The following is a 12,145-nucleotide window of genomic DNA, read 5'->3' on the forward strand; positions in this document are numbered from 1 at the left end:
TAGTGATAATTAGTACAGAAACAGGCAGGTAGATCAATGGAATAGAATTGAAGACCCAGAAATGAACCAACACACCTACGGTCACTTGATCTTTGACAAAGGAGATAAAACCATACAGTGGAAAAAAGACATCATTTTCAACAAATGGTACTGGTTCAACTGGCAGTTAGCTTGCAGAAGAATGCAAATCGACCCATTCTTATCTCCTTGTACAAAGCTCAAGTCCAAGTGGATCAAGGACCTCAACATAAAACCAGATATGCTGAATCTAATAGAAGAGAAAGTGGGGAAGAGTCTCGAACACATGGGCATAGGGAGAAATTTCCAAAACAGAACACAAATGGCTCATGCTCTGGTATGACAAGATCAACAATCGACAAATGGGACCTCATAAAATTGAAAAGCAATTTTAAGGCAAAGGACACTGTCAATAGGAAAAAACAGCAACCTACAGATTGGGGGAAAAATCTTCACCAATATTATATCCGATAAAAGGCTAATATCTAAAATGTTGGAAGATTTTTATAGTAAATATATAATCCATTCTACCAACAGAATCTTGGTGTGAAATAGCTCAAATAATAGTAAGAGATTACTGATAAAAATATCTTCTAGGATAAAATGTTAACAATAAATAAAATAGAAATTTAGCTTTTGTGATTACTGCATTAAAGTGGGTTTGGGGAGACAGTGAGATGGTTCAGTGGGTAAAGGTACTTGCTAACCTTGAAAAACTAAGTTCCATTTCCTAGACCCACACAGCCAAAGAAAACCCGCTCCAGGAAGTTGTTCTCTAACCTCCACTTGTGCACAGTGGGGGAGGGGTGTGCATGTATTGCATGTGTGTGTGAGAGAGAGAGACATGCACACACACTGAAAACATGGAGGTTTAAAGTAGCCTTGTGCCCATAAACATAGCCCGCCCACATTCTGGATAACCTTAGATGATAAGTACTGCAGCTCCTTCATAGTCCATACTCACTGGGTTCACAGGTGGGGATAGAAGGAAACCACTCGCCATTTGCTTCACAGTGGATCACACTGCTGCCTCTGAGGATAAAACCCTTCTTGCATCGGATCTCAAGAGCGTCTCTGTACGCATAGAACTGTCGAAATCCAGGGGCCAAGTATCCCTTCAGAATCTGCGGCCGATGGCAGACGATTTCTAAAGAAGCACAGGAAAGACATCTAGGTAGCAAGCGAGAAACAGCCGTCGAGAGGTGGGTGGCAAGGGGGTTGGTACAGTTCCAGGAACAGAGGCTGGCCCAGTTCTCCCCTTAAAAGGAATTAAAGACAGTTTCTCTCTGGAACATAGTGTGAGTGCACGTGCCCTGGGAAGGCAGATTCAAGTTTCCCCAAATACCATGCTCCATAGTAGAAGTGGTTATAGGAGATTTTATTATTGACAGAACAAAGAAAATCATAAATTAAAGTGTTTACCAAATGTATTGGTGGAGGCCTGGGTAGATGGGTTACAGTGGGAAAACTCTGCTATAGCTTTTAGATTCTTAAATGTTGACTCGACAAAACCTAGTACTTTGCTAAACGTATGAAGACTGCTAGTCACAAGAATGCTAGATCAGACACAGGGGTGAGATGACTTTTAAAGGACTAAAGATAGTCCAAGATTATATAACTCTGGCTTATAACATTTTAACTCAGTTCATAATATAAGTTTATGTCAGGTATGTGCAAGGAAAACATTTTAAAATGACATATTCTCTAGGTACCTTGAAAGACTGAGACCTCATCGTGCTAGTCATTGTGATAAAGTTGACTTTCTCAATTAAAAATAAAGACAAAAACAAAAAATCCAAAAACAAAAAAACCCCAAAAAACCCAAGCCTAGCAACATCTAAATTTTGAAGCCTGAACTGCATCCGGAATTCTTCCAATATTGTGGTCTAATCTCCAGGTTGGTTTTGGTTGTAGATCAACAGCCTGTAGTGATGAAACGGTGGTTATGGAACGAGAGAGCATCAGAGACCTGTCCCTCACAGATGAGAACAAACACCAACCTATGTTCTAGTTCCCACCCAACCAGATCTTGCCATTCCTGCTGACCATTCCTCCTTACTCCTCTTCATACCACTGCAGGGATACAACTGAAACCCCTTCTCGTTGGATGATGGTGACAGATGACTCGCTTCGAACTGTCCATTCAGTGTCTCCACTTCACCTTCTGAGTGTGTGTGTTTTAGAGAGATGTACTGGCACAACACCACTTTGAGCTTTGCCCTCATGGTCACCATGGCAACTGGAGCAAACAATACAGGGAGAGTAGTGATAGAACTACTGACATGCTCAAGTAGAGGGTCATGAGACTGTCAGTGGAGATGCCAGCTGTTGTTCCTAGGTTTCCTCTCCAGCTGCTCGTGGCCTTGGGGAAATATTAGAGTGTATAGGAAGTGAAAGATTCATTGAAAACAGTATTGCATGATTCTGCTTCCATGAGGAATTAAAAATGGTACTGCATGACTCAACTTCCATGAGGTCACCACAGAGAATGGGGAGAGATTTATGGAATCACTGGGGCTCTATAAGTCCCTACTGGTGCTCAGCAACTAACCACTCTGTAGCATGCCTGATAAGCTCCTTGGCCTCACCAAGGTAGATGTTAGTGAAATCACATTTTCTTCTTTCAGTTGGTACCCATCTGGGGTGAACAGACCTTAGTTTGTATAACTCTGTTACACACCAGGGCCTTCCTCATCCAACTCTTGCCAACACTGATAATACTTCCAGCCTCAGCTTCTGTCTGTTCTCCTTTTGCAGTCTTCTGCTTTGTTTGAGTGTGGATATTTTTGCCAGAGAGACACGAGGGTCATCTAAACAACACTGCCTGCCATACAAATGTGGGCTTTTGTGAAACGTTTTCTGGGGTAACAATGCAGTGAGAAAGATCTTACAGAAAGCTTTTCCTATAAAACGACAGGACTGTAATGTGGATTATTTTCACATAATCTATACCATTCCAATGACCGTAGCGTGATGGCTGAACAAATGAATTACTCCATTATTGCAACCATTAGTTTGTATTTAACTACTGTCACTACCCCCCAGTGGCCTGCACCTTATTCCTATAAACAAATGAGAACAATTGAAAGCAGATTTCATCCCTGGGACTTACTTTGACAGGCAGGAGGGTGTGGTCTCCAAACACCTACTGTCCTGTTCACCACAGTGCAGACAATGGAGGCATTGCCAAGGAGTGTGAAGGTGGGATCACAATTGTAGATGACTACAGAGCCAAACGTGTACAGGTCATCATCTCTCCCACTGTGCTTCCCATTGCTGATGGGTGGAGGGGGCTCACACGTGGCAACTTTGACAAGTAAAGGGAGAGAAAGGAGGAATCAGCAAGGGTATCACTGTAATTCTAAAATTCTATCAAGTGGAGGGTCCAGGGGGCAAGAGAGACTCAAATAGTATATAATATGGACTAAGTGTCATATTATCATGTCGGAAGGAATTTTTACTTACTTACACATTCTGGGAGAGAATCACTCCAGTCAACTCCTTTACCTTGGACCTCACACCGACTAGTTGCTGAGCCAATCAGAAGATAGCTGAAAGACAGGTCAAGAGTTTATCTGGGATCTTCCTGGAGTTTACTCTAACAGCAATAGGACACAAATTTTGAACAAATACCATTCTACTCATCATTTTAAAATGCAACAATGGATGTTCAAGTGACCACTAACGACCATTAGAGCCGGTTTGAAGTTCAATTTCATTGTATCAACCAGGAGCTCATTTTCTCATCTGAAAATGTCTTTCCTCCATTTATAACAATGTATTAAGTTTTCTAAGTGTTAGATAATACAAGCAATGAAAAGAACACATATAGTTCTGAAGCCATAATTATTTTTAAACTCAATGCAACTTACTAGAATCTTAGAAACAATGTAACTCTTTTCTCAAAACAAATTACTTTAAAAATCCCCCACATATTAGAGCTTACTTGGTCCTCAAATCATAGTCTGATATGCACGTGCACATAGATCTCATGCCTTCATGGTTTCCTTATACTGCAGTGAAAGGCAGGAGAAAAATCACCAAGAAACCACGCACAAGAAATTCAAAACTCCTCTTATCTGTCTTTTGGCTTCTGTTTTGTTCTTTCTTCCATTTTCTTCCTTCCTTCCTACTTTTCTTCTTCCTTCCTCCCTTCCTTCTTTTCTTTATTATTTATTTACTGTTTTACTGAAGGTAAAAAAAAGGAGAGCACGGGGGTCTGCCTGGCCTGAGAGGTTTGTGGCACAGGCGCCGGCGGGAGCCTTCTTGGCTCCGGGACTCCGCGGAGGGCAGGCTGCACGGGTGACCGTGTGGAATACAGAGTGCCAGCCGTTTCTGGGACGGGCGAGAATCGCAGAGCTTCTGGGCGGCGCCATCTTCAGCTCCAGATAGCCGGCCACCTTCCTGGTGAGAGCACGGGGGTCTGCCCGGCCTGAGAGGTTTGTGGCACAGGCGCCGGCGGGAGCCTTCTTGGCTCCGGGACTCCGCGGAGGGCAGGCTGCACGGGTGACCATGTGGACTACAGAGTGCCAGCCGTTTCTGGGACGGGCAAGAGTCGCAGAGCTTCTGGGCGGCGCCATCTTCAGCTCCAGACAGCCGGCCACCTTCCTGGTGAGAGCACGGGGGTCTGCCCGGCCTGAGAGGTTTGTGGCACAGGCGCCTGCGGGAGCCTTCTTGGCTCCGGGACTCCGCGGAGGGCAGGCTGCACGGGTGACCATGTGGAATACGGAGTGCCAGCCGTTTCTAGGACGGGCGAGAGTCGCAGAGCTTCTGGGCGGCGCCATCTTCAGCTCCAGACAGCCGGCCACCTTCCTGGTGAGAGCACGGGGGTCTGCCCGGCCTGAGAGGTTTGTGGCACAGGCGCCGGCGGGAGCCTTCTTGGCTCCGGGACTCCGCGGAGGGCAGGCTGCACGGGTGACCGTGTGGAATACAGAGTGCCAGCCGTTTCTGGGACGGGCGAGAATCGCAGAGCTTCTGGGCGGCGCCATCTTCAGCTCCAGATAGCCGGCCACCTTCCTGGTGAGAGCACGGGGGTCTGCCCGGCCTGAGAGGTTTGTGGCACAGGCGCCGGCGGGAGCCTTCTTGGCTCCGGGACTCCGCGGAGGGCAGGCTGCACGGGTGACCATGTGGACTACAGAGTGCCAGCCGTTTCTGGGACGGGCGAGAGTCGCAGAGCTTCTGGGCGGCGCCATCTTCAGCTCCAGACAGCCGGCCACCTTCCTGGTGAGAGCACGGGGGTCTGCCCGGCCTGAGAGGTTTGTGGCACAGGCGCCTGCGGGAGCCTTCTTGGCTCCGGGACTCCGCGGAGGGCAGGCTGCACGGGTGACCATGTGGAATACGGAGTGCCAGCCGTTTCTAGGACGGGCGAGAGTCGCAGAGCTTCTGGGCGGCGCCATCTTCAGCTCCAGACAGCCGGCCACCTTCCTGGTGAGAGCACGGGGGTCTGCCCGGCCTGAGAGGTTTGTGGCACAGGCGCCGGCGGGAGCCTTCTTGGCTCCGGGACTCCGCGGAGGGCAGGCTGCACGGGTGACCGTGTGGAATACAGAGTGCCAGCCGTTTCTGGGACGGGCGAGAGTCTCAGAGGTTCTGGGCGGCGCCATCTTCAGCTCCAGACAGCCGGCCACCTTCCTGGTGAGAGCCACAGAGCTTCTGAGGCAGCACCATCCTCAGCTCCAGACGGCCGGCCTCCTTCCGGACAAGAGCCACAGAGCTTCTCAGGCGGCGACATCTTCGACTCCAGACAACTGGCCACCTTCCTGGCCAATGCAACACAGCTTCTGGGAAAGATCCTGTTTTGGGCCTTCACCTTCAGCCAGGAGGAGGTCCAAACACCAGATAACTGTACACCTTCCCTGAAAGAGGAGAGCTTGCCTACAGAGACTGCTCTGACCACTGAAACTCAGAGAAGAGAGCTTGTCTCCCACGCCTGCTGATAGAGGGTAACAAAATCAACAGAGGAACAATCTCTTAACAAAGACAACTATAACAACTAACTCCAGAGATTGCCAGATGGCGAAAGGTAAACGTAAGAATCCTACTAACAGAAGCCAGGACCACTCACCATCATCAGAACCCAGAACGCCCACTTCGCCCAATCCAGGACACCCTAACACACCTGAAAAGGTAGACCTGGATTTAAAAGCATATCTCATGATGATGGTAGAGGACATAAAGAAGGAATTCAATAACTCACTTAAAGAAATACAGGAGAACACTGCTAAAGAGTTACAAGTCCTTAAAGAAAAACAGGAAAACACTGCTAAAGAGTTACAAGTCCTTAAAGAAAAACAGGAAAACACAACCAAACAGGTAGAAGTCCTTATAGAAAAACAGGAAAACACATCCAAACAGGTGATGGAAATGAACAAAACCATACTAGACCTAAAAAGGGAAGTAGACACAATAAAGAAAACCCAAAGTGAGGCGACGCTGGAGATAGAAACCCTAGGAAAGAAATCTGGAACCATAGATGCCAGCATCAGCAACAGAATACAAGAGATGGAAGAGAGAATCTCAGGTGCAGAAGACTCCATAGAGAACATCGGCACAACAATCAAAGAAAATGGAAAATGCAAAAAGATCCTAACTCAAATCATCCAGGAAATCCAGGACACAATGAGAAGACCAAACCTACGGATAATAGGAGTGGATGAGAATGAAGATTTTCAACTCAAAGGACCAGCAAACATCTTCAACAAAATTATTGAAGAAAACTTCCCAAATCTAAAGAAAGAGATGCCCATGAACATACAAGAAGCCTACAGAACTCCAAATAGACTGGACCAGAAAAGAAATTCCTCCCGACACATAATAATCAGAACACCAAATGCACTAAATAAAGATAGAATACTAAAAGCAGTAAGGGAAAAAGGTCAAGTAACATATAAAGGCAAGCCTATCAGAATTACACCAGATTTTTCACCAGAGACTATGAAAGCCAGAAGAGCCTGGACAGATGTTATACAGACACTAAGAGAACACAAATGCCAGCCCAGGCTACTATACCCAGCCAAACTCTCAATTACCATAGATGGAGAAACCAAAGTATTCCACGACAAAACTAAATTCACCCATTATCTCTCCACGAATCCAGCCCTTCAAAGGATAATAACAGAAAAAAAACAATACAAGGACGGGAATCACGCCCTAGAAAAAACAAGAAGATAATCCCTCAACAAACCTAAAAGAAGACAGCCACAAGAACAGAATGCCAACTTTAACAACAAAAATAACAGGAAGCAACAATTACCTTTCCTTAATATCTCTTAATATCAATGGACTCAATTCCCCAATAAAAAGACATAGACTAACAGACTGGCTACACAAACAGGACCCAACATTCTGCTGCTTACAGGAAACCCATCTCAGGGAAAAAGACAGACACTACCTCAGAGTGAAAGGCTGGAAAACAATTTTCCAAGCAAATGGTCTGAAGAAACAGGCTGGAGTAGCCATTCTAATATCGGATAAAATCGACTTCCAACCCAAAGTTATCAAAAAAGACAAGGAGGGACATTTCATACTCATCAAAGGTAAAATCCTCCAAGAGGAACTCTCAATTCTGAATATCTACGCTCCAAATGCAAGGGCAGCCACATTCATTAAAGACACTTTAGTAAAGCTCAAAGCACACATTGCACCTCACACAATAATAGTGGGAGACCTCAACACACCACTTTCATCAATGGACAGATCATGGAAACAGAAACTAAACAGGGACACAGTGAAACTAACAGAAGTTATGAAACAAATGGACCTGACAGATATCTACAGAATATTTAATCCTAAAACAAAAGGATATACCTTCTTCTCAGCACCTCACGGGACCTTCTCCAAAATTGACCATATAATTGGTCACAAAATAGGCCTCAACAGATACAAAAATATTGAAATTGTCCCATGTATCCTATCAGACCACCAAGGCCTAAGACTGATCTTCAATAACAACATTAAGAATGGAAAGCCAACATTCACGTGGAAACTGAACAACACTCTTCTCAATGATACCTTGGTCAAGGAAGGAATAAAGAAAGAAATTAAAGACTTTTTAGAGTTTAATGAAAATGAAGCCACAACGTACCCAAACCTTTGGGACACAATAAAAGCATTTCTAAGAGGGAAACTCATAGCTCTGAGTGCCTCCAAGAAGAAACGGGAGAGAGCACATACTAGCAGCTTGACAACACATCTAAAAGCTCTAGAAAAAAAGGAAGCAAATTCACCCAAGAGGAGTAGACGGCAGGAAATAATCAAACTCAGGGGTGAAATTAACCAAGTGGAAACAAGAAGAACTATTCAAAGAATTAACCAAACGAGGAGTTGGTTCTTTGAGAAAATCAACAAGATAGATAAGCCCTTAGCTAGACTAACTAGAGGGCAAAGGGACAAAATCCTAATCAACAAAATCAGAAATGAAAAGGGAGACATAACAACAGATCCTGAAGAAATCCAAAACACCATCAGATCCTTCTACAAAAGCTTATACTCAACAAAACTGGAAAACCTGGACGAAATGGACAAATTTCTGGACAGATACCAGGTACCAAAGTTGAATCAGGATCAAGTTGACCTTCTAAACAGTCCCATATCACCTAAAGAAATAGAAGCAGTTATTAATAGTCTCCCAGCCAAAAAAAGCCCAGGACCAGATGGGTTTAGTGCAGAGTTCTATCAGACCTTCAAAGACGATCTAATTCCAGTTCTGCACAAACTATTTCACAAGATAGAAGTAGAAGGTACTCTACCCAACTCATTTTATGAAGCCACTATTACTCTGATACCTAAACCACAGAAAGATCCAACAAAGATAGAGAACTTCAGACCAATTTCTCTTATGAATATCGATGCAAAAATCCTTAATAAAATTCTCGCTAACCGAATCCAAGAACACATTAAAGAAATCATCCATCCTGACCAAGTAGGTTTTATTCCAGGGATGCAGGGATGGTTTAATATACGAAAATCCATCAATGTAATCCATTATATAAACAAACTCAAAGACAAAAACCACATGATCATCTCGTTAGATGCAGAAAAAGCATTTGACAAGATCCAACACCCATTCATGATAAAAGTTTTGGAAAGATCAGGAATTCAAGGCCCATACCTAAACATAATAAAAGCAATCTACAGCAAACCAGTAGCCAACATCAAAGTAAATGGAGAGAAGCTGGAAGCAATCCCACTAAAATCAGGGACTAGACAAGGTTGCCCACTTTCTCCCTACCTTTTCAACATAGTACTTGAAGTATTAGCCAGAGCAATTCGACAACAAAAGGAGATCAAGGGGATACAAATTGGAAAAGAGGAAGTCAAAATATCACTTTTTGCAGATGATATGATAGTATATATAAGTGACCCTAAAAATTCCACCAGAGAACTCCTAAACCTGATAAACAGCTTTGGTGAAGTAGCTGGATATAAAATTAACTCAAACAAGTCAATGGCCTTTCTCTACACAAAGAATAAACAGGCTGAGAAAGAAATTAGGGAAACAACACCCTTCTCAATAGTCACAAATAATATAAAATATCTCGGCGTGACTCTAACTAAGGAAGTAAAAGATCTGTATGATAAAAACTTCAAGTCTCTGAAGAAAGAAATTAAAGAAGATCTCAGAAGATGGAAAGATCTCCCATGCTCATGGATTGGCAGGATCAACATTGTAAAAATGGCTATCTTGCCAAAAGCAATCTACAGATTCAATGCAATCCCCATCAAAATTCCAACTCAATTCTTCAACGAATTAGAAGGAGCAATTTGCAAATTCATCTGGAATAACAAAAAACCTAGGATAGCAAAAACTCTTCTCAAGGATAAAAGAACCTCTGGTGGAATCACCATGCCTGACCTAAAGCTTTACTACAGGGCAATTGTGATAAAAACTGCATGGTACTGGTATAGAGACAGACAAGTAGACCAATGGAATAGAATTGAAGACCCAGAAATGAACCCACACACCTATGGTCACTTGATCTTCGACAAGGGAGCTAAAACCATCCAGTGGAAGAAAGACAGCATTTTCAACAATTGGTGCTGGCACAACTGGTTGTTATCATGTAGAAGAATGTGAATCGATCCATACTTATCTCCTTGTACTAAGGTCAAATCTAAGTGGATCAAGGAACTTCACATAAAACCAGAGACACTGAAACTTATAGAGGAGAAAGTGGGGAAAAGCCTTGAAGATATGGGTACAGGGGAAAAATTCCTGAACAGAACAGCAATGGCTTGCTCTGTAAGATCGAGAATTGACAAATGGGACCTAATGAAACTCCAAAGTTTCTGCAAGGCAAAAGACACCGTCAATAAGACAAAAAGACCACCAACAGATTGGGAAAGGATCTTTACCTATCCTAAATCAGATAGGGGACTAATATCCAACATATATAAAGAACTCAAGAAGGTGGACTTCAGAAAATCAAATAACCCCATTAAAAAATGGGGCTCAGAACTGAACAAAGAATTCTCACCTGAGGAATACCGAATGGCAGAGAAGCACCTGAAAAAATGCTCAACATCCTTAATCATCAGGGAAATGCAAATCAAAACAACCCTGAGATTCCACCTCACACCAGTCAGAATGGCTAAGATCAAAAATTCAGGTGACAGCAGATGCTGGCGTGGATGTGGAGAAAGAGGAACACTCCTCCATTGTTGGTGGGATTGCAGGCTTGTACAACCACTATGGAAATCAGTCTGGCGGTTCCTCAGAAAACTGGATATAGTACTACCGGAGGATCCGGCAATACCTCTCCTGGGCATATATCCAGAAGATGCCCCAACTGGTAAGAAGGACACATGCTCCACTATGTTCATAGCAGCCTTATTTATAATAGCCAGAAGCTGGAAGGAACCCAGATGCCCCTCAACAGAGGAATGGATACAGAAAATGTGGTACATCTACACAATGGAGTACTACTCAGCTATTAAAAAGAATGAATTTATGAAATTCCTAGCCAAATGGATGGACCTGGAGGGCATCATCCTGAGTGAGGTAACACATTCACAAAGGAACTCACACAATATGTACTCACTGATAAGTGGATATTAGCCCAAAACCTAAGATACCCAAGATATAAGATACAATTTCCTAAACACATGAAACTCAAGAAAAATGAAGACTGAAGTGTGGACACTATGCCCCTCCTTAGAAGTGGGAACAAAATACCCTTGGAAGGAGTTACAGAGACAAAGTTTGGAGCTGAGATAAAAGGATGGACCATGTAGACACTAGCATATCCGGGGATCCATCCCATAATCAGCTTCCAAATGCTGACACCATTGCATACACTAGCAAGATTATGCTGAAAGGACCCTGATATAGCTGTCTCTTGTCAGAGTATGCCTGGGCCTAGCAAACATAGAAGTGGATGCTCACAGTCGGCTATTGGATGGATCACATGGCCCCCAATGAAGGAGCTAGAGAAAGTACCAAAGAAGCTAAAGGGATCTGCAACCCTATAGGTGGAACAACATTATGAACTAACCAGTACCCCGGAGCTCTTGACTCTAGCTGCATATGCATCAAAAGATGGCCTAGTCGGCCATCACTGGAAAGAGAGGCCCATTGGACACGCAAACTTTATATGCCCCAGTACAGGGGAACGCCAGGGCCATAAAAGGGGAGTGGGTGGGTAGGGGAGAGGGGGTGGGTGGCTATGGGGGACTTTTGGTATAGCATTGCAAATGTAAATGAGCGAAATACCTAATAAAAAATGGAAAAAAAAAAAAAAACCAGGGCCTAACACCTGCAAAAGCAGTGATGCATCAGGGAACCCCTTGGCAACCCTATCACAATCATTCTTCTCTAAGGAAAGCATAAAGAAAAGTGTAGCTAATAATAATTTTTAAAAAACCTCTCTTTCCTTGACTGCAAGAGCCCAAAGTTCAGTCAAGTCATCCACCCACTTATCTATGCTGTGGATAACAAAGTGTCTCCTCCCTGAACGGTAACAAAGGCCCATAAAGAAAACACTTCTGGTCAAGAAAATGGAGTCTCTAGCCTGGGGAGTGACCAACCATTCCAGATGGGACAGGCCAAGCACCTGGCCAACAGACTGAGGGCTCTTAAGCCATGTTCAAGAGACGGGCAGGACAATTAGCCATTTAGAGATATACTGCTTTT

The 12,145-nt window shown here is 43.9% G+C and overlaps 1 protein-coding gene across 3 annotated transcripts in view; it reads right to left on the minus strand.

The window, feature by feature from the left end:
* Positions 1–12,145, minus strand: part of Zp3r (zona pellucida 3 receptor) — an 82,525-nt gene that overhangs the window by 48,567 nt on the left and 21,813 nt on the right. For all 3 annotated transcript variants that reach the window (XM_011247992.3, XM_006529522.3, NM_009581.2), the window contains exons 5-7: positions 3,484–3,569; positions 3,131–3,325; positions 983–1,165 (exon numbers count right to left, since the gene is read on the minus strand). In XM_011247992.3, the coding sequence (XP_011246294.1) occupies positions 983–1,165; positions 3,131–3,325; positions 3,484–3,569 (464 nt within the window). The remainder of the gene's footprint in view (positions 1–982; positions 1,166–3,130; positions 3,326–3,483; positions 3,570–12,145) is intronic.

The sequence above is a fragment of the Mus musculus genome, chromosome 1, assembly GCF_000001635.26.
Source record: "Mus musculus strain C57BL/6J chromosome 1, GRCm38.p6 C57BL/6J".
Classification (NCBI taxonomy): domain Eukaryota; kingdom Metazoa; phylum Chordata; class Mammalia; order Rodentia; family Muridae; genus Mus; species Mus musculus.